We start from the raw sequence: 23021 nt of genomic DNA, 5'->3' as shown, positions 1-23021 counted from the left end.
CGAATTAATTGCGTGGATTGTAAACTCATCAAATATGTTGGAAAACCCCTAGTTTGTAAAAACACATATAGATTCGGGGCCAAATGAATTAGCTTAGGCAAGCAATAAAAAAGAGAAGCACAACATTTTATTGCTTGCTCAAACAGCCCAAGTGTTCCTAAGTAATCTAAACTTAGTAAGAGGAACTTGCTAGACATGTCTACGTACAAATGAAATGCTAAAGCACATAGCAAAGCCTCACTACCTGCTATTTAAAAGCATAAAAACCATGCTGGGAGTTAAGCTTGAGCTGCTCTACCTGAAGGTTCACATTTGTGATGCTGCAGTATCAGATGTCTAACACTGGGGGGCAGTGTTGGTGCAGTTTTGAGCCTTGTCCGATCTGTGAGATTCAATTTCAGGATTCTGTTTTAAAATTTGTTTCTGATAAAACGTCTAAACTAAAAAGTCTCATGACCAATGAAATCAAAGTTTACCAAAGGGGGATAACCTAGTGCTGCTCCTATATGATGGAAATACTGAACTTTACTATGAAATAAAAGGAAATCCTAGTATCGGTGCTTTTTACAGCCTGTGTATTTAATGCTATGTTGTTGTAGTTGTTTTTGTTTTCATGTTTTGAAGTGAATCAGAGTCCAGATCTGATAATGGGTGGGTTCAAATGTGAGACTCGAACACACCCAGTCTCTGCTGACTGCAGACCAGGCTGATACGTGCTGTTTGATAAATACATACCTACTGAGTAGGTTTGTGGTTGTTAACTCAAATACACTACAAACACCAGCAGTGAAAGTGCTGTGTGCAGTAAGATGATCCCTGTACTTTCAAATTAATTACAATGTTTTTAACTTAATATACATATACAATATACAGGCATGTGAATACTACATGTCCTTGAAGAACAACCTTTTATGAACTCCACAAAACAGTCATTTTTAAATTGGAGGGTTTTCAATATACTGGAAAAACTGAAATTGTAATGAAGTAAAATTTACATTATTATATTATTATATAATATTAGCCCCTCAATTTGCAGTCCTTTCAAAAATTGTTTCAAAACAGCTATGCCAAATTTCTTTTTCTGAAGATTATTCATAGCACCAAAACACTAAACTCACACAGTTTTCTCCCACAGCTGAGCTCAACATCTGCTGACTGATTTCAATGTTATTTTGCACTTGGAACAACACGCCTGTAAGTCACAGGATCCAATGAGCTCTGCTTAAACCATCCTGAATTGATTTAACTGTCCTTGTTCTACCGGATATCCAATACAAAAGGAGTCCTGCTGCTCTCTGTGCATTAAAATACAAATGCCTTATAAAACTACACAGCAGATAAGTATCTGATGAGCCTTCAAAACTCTGATCAGTACATTTGCTCTTCTTCAGGAATCATTTGATGGTGTCACCAGCACCTGAAACAGCATGTTCCCCCTCCTCTTGCCGTGGTCTGAATACCCAACAATAAACTGTATCCCTGATACCTCACGCTGATACCTGTCTCTGCTCAAACCCACAAGAATAGTGGGTTGCAAAGTAGTGTTCCTTATAAATATATCTTAACCCGAAACATATCCTCTTAGGTATCTGCAACATGTTGCTTCCCGGTGTGTAAACTATGCAGTCGTCCGTGGTCATGGAACGCAGCAGAGCCCAACCCAGGAGGTTATTTCCGTCCCTCGGCTAACTATCCAAAAACGCACAGTCTCCACCCATTCAGTGACCCATGAAGTGTGTCTGTGGTGGGAGAGGCAGCTTGGGTTTAGGTCTTCTGTGGACACTTGATGGAGCTGCTCAAAAATATTGAGTTCAGGTGCACCTGTGATGGGATGGGATTTAAAAAGATGTGCTCTAATTTAATGTTTGGGTCCGTAATCTTCGCTTTGTGAGGTTGTAAAATTAGATTTGTACCTTGAAACTTTTTCAAGGTACAAAGGCTTACAAAATTTATATCTTTATCTGTGGAGCACTTATCACTGCAGCATCAAGCTGCACCGCCCACTAAATGCTGTTACGGAAAAAGTCTCTGCTGCCAGGGGGCCACTTCAGTTTGTTTGTGCCAACCTCAGGACCACCCAAATTACTCTTTTACTAGCTGCACTGTGACAGATTGATATATTTTTCTCTTTTTGCTACTCTTTGTGCAGATGTTTCAGTGCCATGGTGCTTAGACGCGCAGGGAACACTAACATAATAAGTATTGTGTGTGTGTGACATTTTGCTTTTATCTTGAGAATGACAATTAAACAACAGTATTTGCTCCTGAGTGGGAAGACGGCATCTGTATGTGAAATATTTATGCCCCAGATTGTTTGAGGTGACGTTGATCTTGCTCTAAGTGTTTTCTGTGAAGATACTAAGCTGCTTTGGGATATTAAAAACTGAGGAAAAGGTTTGGTGTTAGAGGTTTGGTGATCCAGGTTTAAAAGCAGAAGCAAGACAGAATAACTGTTATTGCAGGGGAGGCAAGAGGGAAGGTGAAGGTGCAAGAAAGAGTAGTGAGGATGGATTGTTTTAAATACCTGGGGTGAACCATCCAAAGAGACAGATGTAGTACAAGAGAGGTGAAGAAGAGTGGGTGGACGGGGTAGAGTGGGTGGAGATGAGTCTCGGGGCAAAGTAGAGTTGGAGATGCTCAGATTATCATTTGGAGTTACCAGAATGGACAAGATTAGAAATGAATACATTAGAGCAGGGGTGGCGGAACTCCAGGCCTCGAGGGCCGGCGTCCTGCAGGTTTTAGATTTCACCCTGGGTCAACACACCTGAGTCAAATGATTAGTTCATTAACAGGCCTCTGGAGAACTTTAAGACATGTTGAGGCGGTCTTTTAGCCATTTAAATCAGCCGTGTTGGAACAAGGACACATCTAAAACCTACAGGACGCTGGCCCTTGAGGCCTGGAGTTTGACACCTGTGCATTAGAGGGACAACTCGGACTGAGTACCGGGAGACAAAGTTAAAGAACATGAAGAATAGTGGATATACTGGGCAAAGGATGGTGAAGGTGGAGCTTTGAGGTGAGAGGAAAAGAGGAAGATTACAGAAGAGACTCACTGATGTAGTGAAGAAGACATGCAGATGGCTGTTGTCACTGAGGAGGGTGCAGGGCAGGGTGAGATAGGGGTAGAGATTTTTAATTACTTCCTCAAAAAGCTTTATTGTGATGTTTGAGTGCTGAAGTCATTGCTAATTCCTGTGGAGATAGGTGTGATTAAAGCTGATTAAATCATTAAAACTAAATGTGTGTAATTTATAGGCATTGTGAACTAACCACAGAAGCAAATACAGTGTGAGAGAAGAATAAATGGCGTGCATTTGTGAGTAAATGCCTTCTGCCTATACTGAGCATCGGAGAGGAGGAGTAGTGTGGGAACTCTTGAGATGGCTGGATACCAGGCACGTAGCAGCTTTCTGAATTAACTGCAGAGGTCTGCAGGTCCCCCTACCTTGGGTTATAGAGGGAAAATGATGGCAGTGGGGTACTGCTGCAGTGAAAAGTGTAAGCAGGCGTGTCTAAACTGGAGAAGGGATTATAGAAGATGATCAGTGACAGTACAGGTTTATTTTATAGGATGTGCGCCTCTGATTGAATCGCCTTCAAATAAGGCAACACACAAATGGGTAGAGGAAACAGCAATACCAGCATGTGGAAGTGTCAGCAACAGGCGTGGCTGTGTTCTCTGGTGTTGTCGATACCTTAACTAGAGCAAGAAAGTGCAGGGAGAAATTTCTGCCACCACCTGGAAATGGTCTGAAAGAGTAGGCTGAAGGGTCAGAGGCTCACATGTCACTCACTTAGAAGAAGAGGAGTCAGACGTTTGAAAGAGTCTGACTCCTTTCTTTGTTCTAGCCTTCATTCGCCCGTCTTGGAGGATATGCTGCATGCATGTCATGTCAGAGTGACTAATTACTTGTTTTCTACTTCCAATTAGCAGTCATGTCAACGTCCAACTGGGAAAGTCGTATTTTTTCAGGCTCCAAGATAACAAAAAGAATTGAGTATGAGCAACAGAAAGATAACATCAGCCAAAGTCTGTGGTTCAAAATAATATTTTCTCCTATATCTCATATAGTCTCTTATATCGCATTAGTTTCAAAATCACAACATAGCAGCCCAATTTATGTTCAGTTATATGACATAAACTTTGTGTCTTTATTAATCCTCATGTTTATTGATAAAACAGACTGGAAAAATCACCACTAGTATTTGCTAACACAAGTAAATGTATAGAAATCCTCCCATGGGATGTGGAAATTGCACTCTGCCTGAGTGGATCTTCTTTTGTCTGAACGCTGCGTGCCAGGAGTGCAGACACAACTCTGGAGCTATCATTATGATTAAAGGCTAAGCCCAGACTCACACTGGCAGGTGAACACCATTAAGTCTTATACCATATCTAAAATCTTGTACACTTGTACTTAAACGTGCTATTTTGAGGTTTCAGTATGTTCAAACCAACAAGTGATGCACTAATAACAGTCAACATGTTGGCCCCCCGAAAACGCATAACCTTAAACGATAACCACTGACTATACAGTGGAAGTGGAGCGACGACCAATGAATTTTCATCCAGTAGCGTATCAGCTGCACATTTCTAACATTACTGAATCATTGCAGAAATGAATCCAGTTCTAAGTACTTTTACTATCTCGGTGTTTCATTTTCAGCCGGTCAGGTTTCACAGCAGGACTGGGAGCATAGACGAGGAAAACTATCCTGAGTATCTATATAGTCCCTTCTCCTCATCCCTGCGTGCCTTTGAATGTAATCAAGCGATTTAGATCATTTCTCAAATCTCTTCAGTGTGATTGGACTAATTCAGTTGGTCATTAATGGGTCTGGAAAGCTGACGCCAAGCCGTTTCAGTGCGTCTCTTGTGTGATTCATTAAAGGTCTTTAACTCGTACAGGATACTTTCCTGAAGCGCTGAAATGGATTGCCAAAACATGTTTTGCAAGATGGGCTTCATGAAGAACGCCTCTTCAGAAAATCTGTCACAGTTCCCACATGGTGATGCTGGCAATAGCTCAATGTAAAATAAAATCTTTTTTTACTGAAATAAAAATTAAAGATGACAACCAGATGGATTTCAATGCCAAATTTTAAATAATTTAGAATCAATTACCTCCAAAATTACCCAGCAACTTTGAATTTTAAATCTTTTTCCACTGTAACAGAACAAATGTAAAGGATAGATGGACAGCAATGAGGAAAAAAGCGAGGATGAGGGGGGGAAATGACAGATGAAGGGGAATAGCGGTCGTCTACTAGCAGTTCTATGAAACTGTATGTACAGGATTTTGCTTTGAGAATAATGCTGTCGTCTTACATCGTAAGTGTTAGGATAATGTTGTTTAGATCAAAAACAAACCTGTTTAAAGACATTGAAATGATAGGAAGGCACCTTTTGGTCATTTTTAGCATTAACCTGCATGTACATGTAGTTCTGGTTCAGCCTGTGTCAGTTTTTCCAGCAAGTAAGTTTCTTGTGGTCACCTCACAGCTTGAACTTATATCTTCTTTATGCACCTGTGTGTTTCCTCCAGTTCCCCATCTTTCTTACACAGTCTAAAGACTTACATGTGAGAATAACTGATAATTATAAGTTGGTCATGAGTGTGGGAGGGGATGTTCTGTCACTGTGTTAGCCCTGTGAGAGACTGGCATCCTGTCCATGTTTTACTCCTCCATCTATTCTATGTTCAATTGAATTTTCAATTCAATTTTATTTATATAGCACCAAATCACAACAACAGTCACCTCAAGGCACTTTATATTGTAAGGTAGACCCTACAATAATACATACAGAGAAAACCCAACAATTATATGACCCCCTATGAGCAAGCACTTTGGCGACAGCGGGAAGGAAAAACTCCCTTTAAACAGGAAGAAACCTCTGGCAGAACCAGGCTCAGGGAGGGGCGGGGCCATCTGCTGTGACCGGTTACGGTGAGATACAGTCTTTGATTTTTTTACACATTCATATACACATTCCTTTCAGTGCTCCTCTGCATTTTCTTAGCCATTCATTCAGCCAACATTCCATCCTTTCATCATTTTCTTCTACTTTATATAATTTAGTGTCACGGGATGCTGGAGCCTATGCCAGGCAGGTACATCCTGGACAGGTTTCAAGTCTATTCAAGAGCCAACACAGAGGGGACAATAATACACATTCACATACCCAATTTAGAATCCCAAATTAGCCTTTGGTATGTGGATGGAAGCTGGAGTACATGGAGAGAACCATACAGGTTCAGGTAGGACATGCAACCCAGCTATCAGGTGGATTCAAGAGAAGAAACTTAATTTCAATTTCTAGCTATCTTAAGTTAAAACCAAGAGGACTTGTATAAGGAAAAAAAAGAGCCGGGAGAGCATTATGAGTGGCAAAAAGTGTCAGCCTTCCCAGGCTAACACAAGCTTGCTTTTTTCCATACCTTATCAAGTGTTAACAGCAATCAGTTAAGTAAACACTTAAAGACTCTTGCAGCACCACTGCAGGCGCTGCAGAGGGCAATAACAGGAAATACTGCACTTTGACCTTCTGGCTGTGTTTGTGGCTGATACAGGAGCATTTGGACTCATAAATGCCAGAGAATCATGCAGAGTTATATACCTGCAAAATGCAACTGGATGCAGTAATTGTATTTCTGGCATGTGACAGAATACATAATCTGCATTTTTATGCATTCTGGCATGCTAAATAGTATGGTAGCATTATTATTGGAGCACATTCTATAAGATCTGTCAGAAAAACAACCACAAACACCCAATTTGGTTCATAAATTGTTGGACTTTTCTCTTTGTGTCCTTACAATATCAACAACCTTGAAGCAATTTCGTTGTGAATAGACACTATGCACATACAACGGAATTGGACTGAACTAAATAACAGTGCTCTGGTTTCTTTGTGTTGTTATTCCTCTTCTGACAGCAGCAGACAATAAGGATTCATGGCTCAAAACAAATGATTCCTCTGTCTGAATGGTGGGAAAGCAAAGGAGTGCTGTCAGTGGAATTCTTAAGATTAAAGAGCTGAGCTGTGAGTAGGAATGGGGAGGAGAAAACCTGTGTGATCCTTCTGAGTTGCTTTCGGTTAAACCCACAGGATTCTCAGCTTTGTGTGAAGTCAAAGTGTGTGCGTTCACCACTCCACCCTCGATGACTCAGCTCTCAACTGCTCTGCACTTTGTAGGGATTAACCGAGGCATGTGGCAGACAAATGTTGTTTCTAATGAGTACGGAAACTGCATTTATCACCCTGAAAGCTGACAAGCATTGCATACTCTCTGTGAGGCAGAAATCACAATTTTCTTAAATTGCAGTCGACCACCTTTCAAAAAGAAGCACTCAACCAAAAAATTGTTTGAAGTAGTGAATAAAATCAGACTTTGTACGAAAAAGTGACTGAGGGGGGTGCATTTGAAAAATTTATTATAAAATACATAGAGTAGCTCAGGTGTCTTTCTCTTTGTCCAAACTGGGATGGGGATCAAATTTGGTATATTTGTCCTTTTATATCTGCCACCGTTGTCCTTAGTATTTCGAGTATCTCCTTGGTGTAGTGGTTGACACATTCACCTTGCATGTAAGTGAAGCTGGGATGAGACACAGAACACTCAGATGGTCGAAAGCTGTGATGACCTCCGCCAAAAGTATGCATAATAATTATGGGATCAATACTGGTAAAAAAAAACCTGAGAAAAAAAACAGAGCTTCAATCATTTCAGAAGATTCTACAAAAGAGTTCTGGTTTAGATTCAAGAAATGTTCTCAAGTGCTCAATCAATCCACAGCAGGAGACTAGGGGCTGGTTTCTTGTTGAAGGAGTGATTTTCAAATTGGGTTGGGGGGAGCTCGTACTAGATAAGTTCAAACAGTATTTTTCGTTGTACTTGACAGTTGTGCAGCACACACTTGTGCCAGTGGTACAGCATAAAAAGCATTAAAGTGTGTTGTTCAGCCAGCACAGTATATGCAAAAAAACCTGACTTTGACCAAACTTTAAAATCACACATATGGATAGATTGTAGATCACTTTAACATAAAGTCTGAAGCTGAGATGACGAAGAAACTTCTCTTCTTGAGCTCACGATACATCATCAATATGAAATACCCTCAAGCAGCAGGAGCTTGCAGTGCTGCAGCCAGGGAGCTGGAGAAGGCTCAGACTGAGTAATGATCTTCCCCTGATTAGTCAGAGGGCGGGCAGGACTGTACAATAAGCAGGAGACAGGAGAGACAGTGGAGAGAGGTAATGACTCGGCCTAGAAACAATGTTTGGACTAACAGGCTCCACAGATGAGGAGCCACTACAGACAAAAACATAGCTTCTTGTTCTTTGCAAGAATTTCATCACGAGTCTCACAGGTTGAATCAACAACTGCTTCAGTGAGAGATGGTCTCTGTGGAAGGAGACGCTCTCATTTTCAGTCAGAAAAGAAAAAAGAATGCTTGCACTTTCTTAGTAGGAACACAAAATTGATTAATATTAATAAAGAGTGAGTGAGGAAGGAATCAGGAGCAGCTTAACAGCTTAATCGTTGTTCATTAGTGGTTTCCTAACTTGCAATCCATAGCCAGAGGTTAAAGTGGGCGGAATGGCATTCTGGCACTGTAAGTTAATGTTATAGTTCATTTTAGATTCACTAATAAGGTGTTAGAGCTGTACATGATGTGTTGCTGAAGTCATCTGGATGTTTCTTAATCTATTTTTTAAGGAAATTAAATAATGATAATTCCATGTTATTCAGACTAGACACTAAGTGCAGGTTAAACTGGATAGTTTGCAGTGTTGTGTTCCAGATTACAGTGTGAGACTATGTTGGACAGGTGCAGGGCCCGCTTTGGTATCTTTGGCCCTGGGAAGCACCAGGGACATTATAAGAGAGAGAGACTGGGCACTCAGTTCTGAATTAACATTTATGAGAAAATTTTGAATAGAAAGTAAGTGGGGGAACTATCAGAGGGGAAGCTTTTAAAACCTTGCAAAGTCAGCAAACTTTTTAGCAATCTGTATCAGATTTGACTGAATATCCTGTGCATGGCATTTTTATGTGTAGTTGAACTTTGAAGTGAAAGATAATGCTTCAAAATAACTGTAACTATAAGCCATTGGATGTGTTTCGATATAGCTGACATGTAAAGAGACTTTATCATTTTGAATATAAGTTTATCATCCACTTTTCAGCTTTAATGGCACATGTAAACTCCGCCTATGTAGCTTTTCCCACCTCCCAAATCCCACTAACTCTTGTCTGTAGCTGGTAGTACTCGGAAATATTGATTTCTGATAATAACAGTTTACTAAAGAACGAGCTTGAACATATTATGTTAGGATCAAAAGTAGTTTATAATTATCTATAAGTCAATCTTACTCATTTTCTTTGAGAGTTTTTACCTCTGATCCAAACACATTCACTGCTCTGTAATTCTCTTTGTGTCACCTTAAGCACCATTATGAGTAGTTACACATATATGTAATTGTTTTGAAGGTAATAGTGTTCCTGTTTTATTTCATACTGCTTTCAATTTCCCTTCCTTGCTATGGTAGTTTTCCCACCTTCTGCACCACCTGCTCCCAATCAGTTAATCCCTCTCCCCAGTAAACATTCTCCCCTCGGTGTTTCCCTGTCACTGACCAGATTGGGTTGTTACAACCAGATGTTGAGGTATTTCAGCAGTTTCTTGAGTTTCAATGTTTTTTGGGCCATACTTTTTTTGTTTATTTTGCTTCATTATGTTCTCTGCACAAATAACCTTCTGCCTGTCTTTTTTCTCTGTCCATCAGCTGGTTAGTTTGCCACCCGACCACCATGAACTTTTTTATTTAAGATTTGGATTTTATTATTGTCTCCTGTGTCCTGTGTATCATTTGTCATTACAAGACGCTCTGAGGACATCTTCCCAATTAGCTTCTATGTATCTGTCCTCTTAAGAAAAATAAAGCTAGTATTGGTATATAAATATACAAAAGAGTGCTATTAATGATAAGTTAAGAAATAAACCCATCACCCGCTTACCATATATCTTGTATATATCTGCAGTATGCAATAACTACCTTTAGCTTTTAAGTGAGTTTCCTGACCACTCCGTAATGAACTGCTATAAGCAGAGGTCATGTTGTCCAACTGACTGTGTGTCGTTGTGTCTGACTGGTATCCAGTGTCCAGCCCCTCTAAGCCCAGTAACAAGGCCCTGCTGGGCCACAACTAAAGCCTCCAGCACCACAAACAATGGAGCAGGGCTTTATGATGGGTCGAAGCAAACTGCTGACTGTCCACTAGTGCTAATACGCCCCTATTCTGTCTTATCTCAGTGGTGTCACTCTTCCTTCACAAACACATGCACACACACTTACACATATGTGCATATTCAACATCTATTTCCCATCTTTGCAGTGGTTTGCAGAAGAAAAAGGGATTTTAGCCATCGTTACATTTATAAGTCCATACACTAAGATGGCCCCTCTATACTCCTGTAGCTCCATTCACCATTCACTATCTATCCATTTACCATCCATCCATAGATTCATCCATCCATCTCTCCACCCATCCATCCATCTCCCAGCCCTCAGACCTCTCCACCCTCTCTCAATTGCTCTCTTTCTGTTTGTGGTCGATGCCGAGCGTGTAGCTCAGTCTCCCTCGGGCCCAAACAGTCAAAAGGACCCCTGGATAAACTCCAACATTCACCTGCCTCCCCCAGCTCTGCCTCCCAGCTCTTCCAATCCCGCAGCCTGCGCTTGGGCTGCTCCACCGGTGTGTTTCCTCCTTCGGATTCCCACTGTGGACCATGTGTGAGTGTCTGCGTGGAATATTCAGAGTCACCTGGACACCTTCCTCCGATGCAGGTCAGGATGAATCAGTTATGTGTTGCTTTACTGCCCAGAGAAACACAAGCTCCCTGGAAATATTTTGCAAACTTTGTATTTGATGCAAAAAATGTATTTTATACTAAATTACATTTGCTCATCATCAAAGGAATGATTCTCTACTGTTTCTGTTAAGCTTTAGGACCATCTCCGGCTGTGAGTATGTTAAAATAAAAAAGTTACATTTGGAAAAAGAATTGTCCACTTCATTCACTTTAGTTTAAAGAAATATCTGGAGTAAATTATGATAATGAAATTGAGGCTCATTACCATGGATTAACATCCTCTTCCGTGGTTTTACTTTTCTGCTTTTTTATTGTCTTTGTTTATAAGATTTTTTTACCACTTTTGGGATGAATTTAGTTCATCTTATCTTGGACCTACCTTGAAGTTCATCAGAACTGGTTTGTGATTAATGAAAATATTGTACTTTGGCTTAAATTTTAAAAATATTGAGGGTTGATTTCAAGTTATAAGCCTCTGCTGCATGCTGTTTGAAACAGGAATCGCTCTTTCTGGATTTTTAGTCGTAAGATGTGGGCTGCATGGTGATTTGGTCTTTGTTCTTGTTCAGTATTTGGTGATACTTTGGCCAAAGCTTGGTCACAAAATTGTTGTTGTCCATTGTAAATCGCTGTAAAAATAACAAAAATGATGTCAGCTTGACAAGCTGATAGTGACTCATTGGCTGTTAGTAGATCTGCCAGGCAGCAAGTCAAAATGTATCCTGTTACATGTAACTCTGTTTCATTCACACTGTATTCTGCACATTATTAGAATCAGCCTTGTTACAAACAATTACGTACGTACTTTCTAGTTAGACTCGCAAGACTGTTTTACATTTTTGGATCTTCACAATCAGCAGATTTTGCTTTACTTGCAAAATTATCCTAATTAGAATAAAAATTTTAGTCAGATGTATTTTTTCTTTTACATAATAACAAATTAGAGGGAAGATAAGCAGAAGAAACTAGTAATAGAATAACAATATCTTTAACCTGATACATTCATATGTGCCAAGATCACAGTAATGTAAGCATTTGATGAATGAAGTCTAACAGTTGTTTGAGATCTTTGTGTCACTTGACAAGTTTTCTTTTGTAATGTAGTTGCCATTTTGTTTGTACACTACTTGCTTTTATCAATTTTCATATGATAAAAGTTGTAAATGATTACATTAATTTTGGGCTATGAAGTACCCACTACCGCTTATACTTTGTGCATTGAACAGCCCCAACCAAGTTTTTGTTTTACCTGTAAACACAGAAGATGAACATTCCAACAAAAACACATTTCTATTTTTTTCTTTTTCTTTCTTCTTTTTTTTTTTGCAGATCCACCTATTCATAAAATGTCATAAAAACATCCAACAATCAATCTTTGTCAAAATGCAATTCAAAGGCTGCTGAATCCTTCACACCCATCTCTATTAATACCCTCAGGTCAGGTCAGTGCGGTGAAAGGTCATCAGGTCACAAGTTAAGGTGAAGCTGAGGGAAGGAAGTGAGCATTTTGTCACTGATAACATTTTCCAGTTGCTGTTTAGTTTATCTGCTCATGCTGATGAAGTGTGTACATGTAGGAGAGAGAGAACAGCAACAATCTGCTTCCTCTGTGTGTTTCCAAGACATATAATCCAGCATGACGTAAGTCCAGGCAGACTGAGACGATACCCTTCTTCTCATCCAGTTGGGTATCGCATTGAGCACACGTTTGCTCTGTATATGCAAGCCACCTCTTTTCATGCTGTAACTGACTTAATCGATGTCATATCTGTTGTCACTGATGCCTGTTTTGTTCTGTGTGGGGGACTTTCTGCTACTGTCCATGGGACATACCAAGAAAGAGACACGGTGGCAGATATAAATAGAAATAGGCAATAACAATCTTCTAACACATACAGCTACATCTGTCTGAAAGTCCTGCAAAATGTATCTAAAATAAATGTTCTTGTTGTCAGACTGCATCTTCACTCTGAAGGTCAGGTTGGGTTATGTTTATCGTGTCCACCTGGAAGAACATCTAACCTCAAGCAGAAATGTCTGTTGAGAATAGTTTTCACTTGTATTGATATGTTAATGTATTTTTAAACTGTTACTTAAATTTCAAGCCATATCATGTTTTTATGCTCTAATGGCAGCTGAACTGCTAAACAGAACTGTATTTAAGGCAATAAGATGTATAATGTGCATGGATGACTTCCAGCCAATCAGAAACTGGTATTTTCAGCAGCCGCAGCAGGCATAAATTAAAAAGTAATAACCTCTGAGAAGTGGTAGCTATGATATCACCCAGCACCCCACCCCCATGCACGCAGACAGGCTGTTAGACGATGTTTTTACCGTGACACACACTGACACACACACATACCTACACACTGCCTGCTCCAGTTTCCTGGCCCATTTAAGCGCTGACGAGGGCATAACTGTGGGTCTGGTGGGACCTCGTGCCCAGTGCCACACCTCGCCCCGTCTCGCCTCCTCCACCCCCATCCCACTCTAGAAGCACCGCTCCTCACTCCCGTGTTTGCTCTCCTCTATCTGATCCCTCAGTCCAAATAACATAAAATCATATCAGCAGATCGTTGCTGTTTTATGAAAAGCTTCTGCTGAAATTAGGAGAAATATGTGTTTTACTCAGTGATACTTCTGACATAGGACTATGTAATCCTTCAGACCGGGTTACTACAAAGTAAAATACCTACAGATACCTTCCACTCTCTTTCTCTCTCAGCCTTCATCCCGCTATTGTCTGGCCCTGCCCTTGATTCAGGATCCCCGGCCTTCTCTGTATCTAAATCCTGGCTTTGTGTTGGAGCTGAAATGCAACAATGACCATGTTAGCTGACACAGTGTTGGCTGTCTGATCTGCGCTGACAGCAAGCCCCCCCTCAACCCCACCTCTGCTTGGCTTACTGGAAATGCAGATAGCTATTGCTCATCTGCAGGGCTATGGGCTGGTTGGTTGGGTCGGCTCTATGGGGGTTACGTGGTTGGTTTGCAGGTGATGGGTTATAAAGCTCTGGGCTTTGAGTGGAGGTTTAAATGGTCTGCAGGTGTTTTCAGTTGTATTTTGTTTTTTTGGCTAATTAAAAAGATGTCAGCCCAATGCTGTGTGGTCATATCCACAGTCCAGAGCAGAGGTGTGTAGCTGCCCTGCAGGTGTGCAGGGACTGTATTATTCAAGTATCCATGAACTTCATCGGTTCACCAAAACATTTTCGTTTTTAAATTGCTCCACCTGAGCCAAGGCTGAGCATTATGCTCTCAGTGTTTTTGCTTGTCTTTGTGTGTAAGCAGAGAATTGTACAAATCACTAAACTAAATTTCTTGAAACTTGGTGAAGAGGAGGAGCATAGGCAGAGAAAACATAAACTTTGGTTGAAGACACCTTTAGCATTTCCAATTAATAATTCTACTATACAAAGTTCACTAGAGGGTGAGACCCTTTTGTTTACAAGTGAAACTAATTCACCTTCTGGGACAAAAGAAGGCTTGGCAAGAAATGTTTTTGGAGGTGGTACAGCAAGATGCCTGTTTCTACATGTTGTAAATTAAATCCAAAGTTTTCTTCACATACTTTGTTATTGCTGATTATTTGGTATGGACTCACTGCGGCCAAAAACAGTATCCCTCCTTCTCTGCTCCTCGGGTTATTTAGCCATGCAGTTACTGAAAATGAATTCCTTTTTCATGTGAGTAAACCATGAGCATGTCTTTTTACTTTTTTACTTTTCATCTATTCACTACGTGATCCCTTTTCACATTCTTTCAGTAGCCCATGTCTTTGGACTAAACAATATTATATGGTGGCTTTGGCACAGGAAGCGGGTCATATTCTAATTGGAAGGTTGTCAGTTCGATCCCTGGCTGCTCCAGTCTTCATGGGACTGGATGTTGAACCTTGAGTTGCTCCCAATGCATTCATCGGAGTTGCTTACAAATGAATGTGTGTGAATAGGTTAATGAACATGCTGCATAAAGCACTTTGAGTGCAAAAGCGCATATCAGAACCAGTCCATTTAATATATTCACTATGAATGCTTTGGGTAGGAGCACCTTCTCTGGAGAGTTTAGCTGTGATGATCTGCATAATTATCCTACATACCGCTAAGCATTTAGGAGTGGAACCTGCAGCTATGGTTGATGAAGTTGTTTACTTTCCAGGATCAAATTCCTTTTATGCAGCTGAGTTACTTCCACTGGAGTGAGCGCCTCTCCACTTCGTTTCACCTCAGTGAGTGTGAAGTTGTTGGTTGTGTTTTGGTTTGCACGAGTGCCACCTTGGATCTCTTCTGTAAGTGGCAGCTGCCAAGTATGAGTTTGTATACACTAACATGCAAGTTCTCAGATGAGTGGGGATGTCAAGGGAAGGAAATATGGAGTGAATATGAACTTTTTTATATAATACTGTTAATGATTTATTTAGAAAATGTCAGTGTAGATGTAGATGTTTTAATGCTTCTGAAAGGAGAGGAGAAAAACATTCCCAGTGCCACTGCATTAATATTTGGACAACATCCACAGTGTTGAAGATCCTTGAATCCCAAACAGCTCAGTGGGTGTAAAGGAAAAGAGAGTTTAGCAGCAGGTAATCTTTTTGTTTCTAGATGACAGTTGAGAGGACTTTGGCTCGCCAGCTGGCATGTATAAATTCTTCAACCAGCTGGATTACTGCAAATCATCAGTGAATTCAAGGAAGCATACAGAGACATACACAAATACACAGACATACACACACGGCAATGTTCAAATTCAGGCAGGAATACACAGAGACAAGCATATATAAATACACACACAACATCCAGCTCACAACAGCAGCTGCTTCCTTGAAATACATCACACTTTCTCTAAAACAAGATCCAAGGCCTGCTGTTCCTATTTTCAGCCACTTGGGATAAAAATAGCTTCTAGGGAGAAACATCACTCACTGATAAATTCATCCTGATACTTACTGGAAGCAAAGACGAGCTGAGTTTTTATTAGAGCTGTTTTCTTGTTTATATTGGCTCAGCTGAAACACCGAAGCAACCAACAGTTGGCGTCTTGCTGGAAAGAAAATCCACCTTTCAGATGTCACACAGCAGGCGCTTACACAAACTCAATACACTTTTCTTTGGAAACAGTCCCATTTTTCTTGCATATTAAGTCATTATAACTTATTGGAAGATCAATGACTCTGGCATATTTTGTAAGTTCAGCAATGTGCAGTTGGATAGCAGATGAGTAGGAGGAGCGTTTTCAAAGTAAAAAGAGTGACCTTTGAGCTTTTGTTTTATAGCCTGTTGTCTGTGTTTCAGAAATGATATATCATTAACTCAGTATTGTTATAGGCATTATTTACATTCCTCTTTAAAACAAGTAAAGGGGTCTCTCTATAGAAGCTAAGAGTTAAGTCTGCTTATCTCCTTGGCATCATAATTATAAATAATTGGCATCATGTATTCTGCAAGCTTTAACAAGTTCTCATTTTTAGATTTAAGATGATAAAGTTCATCTTTCCAATTCTTCTCATTCACTGTCTTAATAGCTTGCAGCAGGCACTGAGAGACAGAGAAACACTCGCTGCTCCTGCAGTCTACTATGACACAAACTTTGTTATCTTCTTCTCCTCCCTCCTTTATTACTATGGTCGTTCAGCCCCACCTCCAGGTGCCCTAATATGGGGGCATATCTCTACCCTCCAGCCAATCGGGTGGCTGCATGCATCCCTCCTTGAGATGGGGCACTGGCCAGGCCTGAGCTTTCAGTGAGGGGAGCAACAGGCTGGCTGGTGACAAGGGGCAAATGTTTAAAGCAAAGAGAGGGGGAAAAGAGAAAAAAGTACCAACAACAAATTAATGACAGCAGCCGACCAACACGAAGTGAGTGTGAAAGAGTCATAAGAACAAGAGAAGAGGACGAGCCTGAGAGTGAAGCTCTGCTTCTGTTGCTGCTGCTGCTGCTGCTGCTGCTGCAGGTGGAGGGCCTGTCACCTTTGAGGACACGCTGAGGTTGAAAATTAAGGTAGGCTGTGTGGAAGTGGTTTAATAAAGTCTGTGCTCATGCAACACTGCAGTCTGTGGATACCAGTCTGTTGCTGTGTAGGAAAATGTGCTAAAAGATGGGGAAGATTTTTGCTGGTTAGAGCAAATATGAAAGCATGTGTTCCTGATACTCTGTGTTATGGAATAGCAGCAGTGTTTTTTTTCCCTTTTTTTTGCTCTGCGTCTGTATAATTTAGCTATAAATCTGCCTGAAAACACATTGTTGTCTTTCTGAAAGGTTGGTTTAACATTTGGCAGCTCAGGAGCTGCTGAGAGCTGGGCAGAATAGTTTATGGAGCTGCCTGCAGACTCCAGTTTGCTGACATTGGAGAGCATAACAATAGTGTGCTGTTTAAATGCAAAGACAGTTTTAGTAAGACAGCTGCTGCTAGTGTTTATTCCAACATGCCAGTTGCTGGTTACAAACACTCGAGTATTCACTGAGGTTTATGGTAACTATTTGCAGCATGACATGTCGTTATGCTCCAAGTTTATAAGGGAGTTTTGTCAAGAGACCCAAGAGAAATAACACTTGAAAATTAATCAGAGCACTTATTTTAACCGTGTATCTGGCAGTGCCATTTGTTCAGCCCACATAACAGAGTGCCCTCATCATAAATAAACCACTCAACATTGTAAGTAGTTTACTGCTCTTTTAAACAACTGTCAGTAAACTACTCATGTCCCAACAAGGTTTTTTTGTAAAAACAGCAAGTGACCAAGCTCCTGGTGTACGCACTAGTACGTCTTTATGCTGCAGAGCACGCAGTCATTTCCAGTAGTCCCTGTCTTAATGTTACACACAGTGACAGCTGCAGTGTGACGGTCACAGGATCTGTTTGGCCCCCAGGTCCAACTTCACCGCTTACCAGCCTGGTATGTACGCTGGCTTAAAGTGGGTACAGAGGTATCACAGCCAAAGCACACCCACTCTGTGATTGAAGATCACAAACAAATAAGTCCCTCTGGATTACATAATGCATGCACTGGACATTTTTAGGCGATAAAAGCTACATCTTTGACAACAACACCAAAATAGACCAGCGAAACCAGAAGGCAGATTCTTCTTTCCAGCAACATTTGCACCAGCGCCCTAAAGGTTAAAGGTTAAAATGGTTTCATTTTTCCACTGGTTTAGGTGAACACATTTACTGTGTGTGGATGTGTGTGTCCACACTGAACTGAGAATAAATGACGTCAGAAATGAAATGATGGATGATGATAGCAGTTTCCTGGCGACAGATTTTGGGTGGTGGTTGCAGTTATGGGTGGGGTCAGTTTTAGACCGGCATTTAAGGGGTCAAGTGGGGTTAAGAGCTGACGGGGTAGTTCATGGGGGAGACCTCATGAGGAAACACCACTTGACGTACATGCAGGGTGAACTTCCTCTGGTGCACGCAGAGAGCTGAGAGGATGTTACAGGAAGGAAGACTCCTGTAAACAAAAGACCTGAAAGTACACTTGTTTTGCTTTGCTTTGCTTTTCTTTGAGGCTTTATTTTAAACATGGTAAAATAACACAATAAAACATAAGGAAGGAGTGGGGAGAAGCACAAGGTTATTTAATCACACCCCATCTTCAATATTTAGTAACTTTACTTCCTGTTTTTTTCCTTCTCGCTCATAAATCCTTGTTTACATTCTTCTTTCTATAAATTTATTGTATAAGCCCAATAACACACCAAAAAGACGCACAGATAGAAATAGGTATGCATAGATACGCACACTTATAAATACATATACATGCACATGCATCTATATATACATAAAAAAAAATCAAAAATAGAAAATAAGTATAAATAATTGGTGAGACATCCAATCAAAACCTTTCTTTGTTCCTTCCTTCCCTGCAAAAACTACCTCTACTATTTTACGTCTTTTTAAACTGTGTCAGTTTGTTCAAATTATAAGATGCTTATAGTTTGTGTGTTTTATCCTAAGCTAACCTGAGCCGTGACTGTCTTTCACTATGTGAAAATTCAATCGTTTAAAATAAAAACAAACTTCTGTTTATAAGAGGCATTTCCTGTCCAGAGGCTAACGCCTCCGGGTGTGCCTTGTTTTGCCCATCTGATGTCTCAAAGGGGCAGGAAACACACTAGGATCTATCTCTCTCATCTTCAATGGTTTGGACATGATGCTGTTTGCTTGGTGCTTTTATCTAAAGTGGCGCACGGCGGCAACACTTCCGAAATTTGCAGTTGGAAAAGACCCGGTGGGATTCGGGGCCACCCGTGGTTTAGAGGCCACTGAGCTCCACAGTTTCTGTCTTCTTATTCAAACAGGACAGCACATAGTCACCCAATCACAGTGCATTTAAATTTACCTGTTGAAGACCATTTTCCCTTTTGGCTCCAGATTGTTGTAACGAATTACAGGTTTAAGATTCAGGTAATCAGTCTTTTTACAATCAATGTTCAATATCCAACAGGACAAAAAAAAGCTGGAGCATTTCTTGGGTGTTAAAATGCTAAATTGTACATTTTCCATATTGTTACCAGTAGCAAAGTCCACCACTGACTTATTCTGCAGACCTCCAGTGGAAAAGATATTATGTAACATTTAGACAGGCGATAAAATAGCTAAGCTGTAAACTAACCTTTATCTGTAAATTAAAACCAGTGGAGCATCTTTCCTAAAACAATGTCCTTATTAGATTGAATGATGACAAGCCTCATTATAAACACTCCAGTGTGTATTATACTGCAGGTACTAATCCAGAGTCCCTCATAAAAACACAGAGCTGCACATATCCAAGCATCAAAACTCTCTGCACGTACAAGTGCTGATATTTTAGGTGGGAAACTTTTGTTTTGAATGTGGTTGAAGTGACCCTCTCACTATAATTGTCAGGGTCCTGGGTCTCCTGACCCAGCGTTTTAGTTCTTTGTGATTTTTGTATTATTGTACTTGGTGTGAGTTTCTAGTTTCGATCCCTTGCCCTTCATGTTTCTCTATGTCCCCTCTGTTCTGTGTAAGTCTGTGTCTGCATGTTTGAGTTCCCCTCTGTGCCTCTCGGTTCTTAGAGTCCTCTGCCTTATGGTTTATGTCTCTGTGTTTCCTAGTTGCTGTCTCCACTGTGTCAAGTTTGCGTCTCTGTGTGATCCTTCCTGTTTTACTTTGTAGGTCCGTGTCTTATGTGAATGTGTCCTGCTTTGCTTGTCTCATCAGTTCTAATTTCCCCCAGCTGTGCTCTCCTTCTGTGTCTCATTCTCCTCGTTACTTCCCAGTGTATTTAGTCCCTGTGTTGCTCTGAGTCAGTGTTGCGTCGTACCCTCAACAAGCTGTGTGTGTTTTGCCTCCGTGTTACCAGTGTTTTGTTTCCAGCTCTAGCTCCAGTTCAGTATTTCTGCTTCAGTGTTTTAGTCCACCAGCGTTTTTGTTGTCCTTTGGTGAGTTTAGTTTAGTAAGAGGTTTTCCCAGCAATAAAGCTGCGCTTTAAGTTGAACTTCTGTGTCTGAGTCCTGCATTTTGGATCCACCACTCCTGCTTGCCTGCCTGCCACACAGCCAACCATGACAATAATCTGTTTAATACTGTTCACTGTTCACTGTTTGTTGCCAATATGTGTTTCTGGGACAGTGCTTCACTGGCTTGCGTGCAAGTTGAAATAAAATCAACGCAGTGTGGGCTTGCATGATATAGCGCTAATGTATGAGCGTCACATCACTCCCCTTTGTCTGTTTGTTGCATCACTTCTAAATTGTCATATTTTGAATTTCTGATATATTCCATTTTCACATACCATTTGTTTCAAAATGAGGAATTTACGGTGTATGCAGATGACATTCAGTATAAGCATCATAGAATAGAATAGAATTCAACTTTATTGTCATTGCACATGCACAGGTACAGGGCAACGAAATGCAGTTTGCATCCATCCAGAAGTGCTTTAGTGATATAGATATATTACAATATATATTAGCAATAGTATAGATATGTAAGTATATTACAGAAATGGGTCTATTATGGTATGTTGTAATGTACACGGTATGAAGTATGTTGTGAATATTCTATAACTAAGTATGTAAAGGCTGTAGTGAGTACAAGCTATGTACAGGCTATGAACAGGATATAAATATGAAAAACTATACAGAATATGAAATAAATAACTTTACAGAATCTGAGATATACAGCTATACAGAAATGGGAACTATGCAAGTTGTAAACAGTTGTAGGATTAAAGATTATTGAATGTACAGAATGATTATTTACACAGAGCTATACAGTAGTGCAGTTAAGGTAAGTGAGGGTGTAGATAGTTTCTACAGAGGCTATATAAAGTGCTAGTGGTTGTGAGTGGTGGTTCAGTCCATGTTATTATTGTGTTTGAGGGTACAGTTGTCCATTGTGGGTGTGTGTATGTTCAGTCCATGAGTTTAACGTGGGTCAGATGTCAGGAGGCAGAGTTCAGGAGTCTGACAGCTGTGGGGAAGAAGCTGTTCCGGTACCTGGTGGTCTTAGTCCGGAGGCTCCTGTGGCGCCTCCCAGAGGGCAGGAGGGTGAAGAGTCCATGTGATGGGTGACTGGGGTCTTTGATGATTTTCCCAGCCCTTTTCAGACACCGCTTCCTGTAGATGTCTTTTATGGCAGGAAGTGGTGCTCCGGCGATGCGCTGGGCAGTTTTCACGACCCTCTGCAACGCCTTCCGGTCCGAGGCAGAGCAGTTCCCGTACCAGACTGTTATACAGTTGGTCAGGATGCTCTCGATGGTGCAGCGATAGAAGTTCACCAGGATGTCTGAGGACAGGTGGTTCTTCCTCAGAGTCCTCAAGAAGAAGAGGCGCTGGTGAGCCTTCTTGACCAGCTTGGAGCAGTTGGTCGTCCAGGTGAGATCCTCGGAGATGTGGACTCCCAGGAACTTGAAGCTGCTCACACGCTCCACAGCCGTCCCCTTAATGTGGATGGGTGGATGTGGGTCAGCATTCCTCCTGTAGTCCACGATGAGCTCCTTGGTCTTCTCGGTGTTAAGCAGCAGGTTGTTTGTGTCGCACCACTCAGCCAGACGATCCACCTCCTCCCTGTAGGCGGCCTCATCGTTGTCACTGATGAGGCCAATCACCGTGGTGTCATCTGCAAACTTAATGATGGTGTTGGAACCATCAGCAGGTCTGCAGTCGTGGGTGAAGAGGGAGTAGAGGAAAGGGCTCATCACACAGCCTTGTGGTACACCGGTGTTCATTGTGATGGTAGATGAGCAGCGGTTATCCAGCCGGACATGTTGGGGGCGGTTGGTCAGGAAGTCCAGTAACCATTTGCAGATGAGGGAACTGATACCCAGGTCTGTCAGTTTCCTGATGAGTTGTGAGGGGTGGATTGTATTGAATGCTGAACTGAAGTCTATAAACAGCATTCTGGCGTAGGTGTTGTTGTTGTCCAGGTGTGAGAGGACAGAGTGCAGTGCGATGGAGACTGCATCCTCTGTGCTCCTGTTCTGGCGGTATGCGAATTGGTGGGGGTCCAGGGTGGGGGGGAGACAGGATTTGAAGTGTGCTAGGACCAGCTGCTCTAAGCACTTAGTGATGATGGGGGTGAGTGCTACTGGGTGGTAGTCATTGAGGCAAGATGGGTTGGAGTTTTTGGGTATCGGGACGATGGAGGTGGATTTGAAGCAGGCCGGTACCACAGCGTGGGCCAAGGACAGATTGAATATGTCTGTGAGCACTCCTGCAAGCTCCCCAGAACACGCTCTGAGAACACGCCCGGGGATGCCATCTGGACCTGCAGCCTTGTGGACATTGATCCTGCTCAGCACCGCTCCTACATTGGTGGGGGAGAGAGTCAGAGGTTGGTGGTCTGGCGTCATGTCTGCTTTGGTTGTGGTTGTGGGGTTCCCTCGCTCAAAACGAGCATAAAAGTTGTTGAGCTCGTTGAGGAAGGAGACATCAGAGGATGCGGGGGAGGGTTTGGTGGTCCTGTAGTCTGTAATGGTCTGGAGTCCTTGCCATAGATGAAGGGAGTTAGATATTATGGGAAAAAAGATATATGAAAAACATTGTATGTAACACACCCTGAACAAAAAGTATGGCATTTGTTTTAAATTATTGTTAAACATGTCAGGGAGAACTTGTACTCTTTGCTAATACTTAATTACTCACTTACATCATGCATTTCT

The 23021-nt window shown here is 41.3% G+C and overlaps 1 protein-coding gene across 2 annotated transcripts in view; it reads left to right on the top strand.

The window, feature by feature from the left end:
* The first annotated feature begins 10621 nt into the window (after positions 1 to 10621).
* Positions 10622 to 23021, top strand: part of prx (periaxin) — a 51937-nt gene continuing 39537 nt past the window's right edge. The window contains exon 1 of one of the 2 annotated variants that reach the window (XM_080288579.1): positions 10622 to 10861. In XM_080288579.1, coding sequence (XP_080144705.1) covers positions 10804 to 10861 — 58 coding nt within the window. In that variant the 5' untranslated portion in view covers positions 10622 to 10803. The remainder of the gene's footprint in view (positions 10862 to 23021) is intronic. The other variant, XM_080288578.1, reaches the window with a different exon arrangement.

This window comes from Astatotilapia calliptera, chromosome 14 (assembly GCF_964374335.1).
Source record: "Astatotilapia calliptera chromosome 14, fAstCal68.1, whole genome shotgun sequence".
Classification (NCBI taxonomy): Eukaryota; Metazoa; Chordata; class Actinopteri; order Cichliformes; family Cichlidae; genus Astatotilapia; species Astatotilapia calliptera.
The sequence above is the reverse complement of the archived record's forward strand: the minus strand, read 5'-3'. Positions and strand labels throughout refer to the sequence as shown.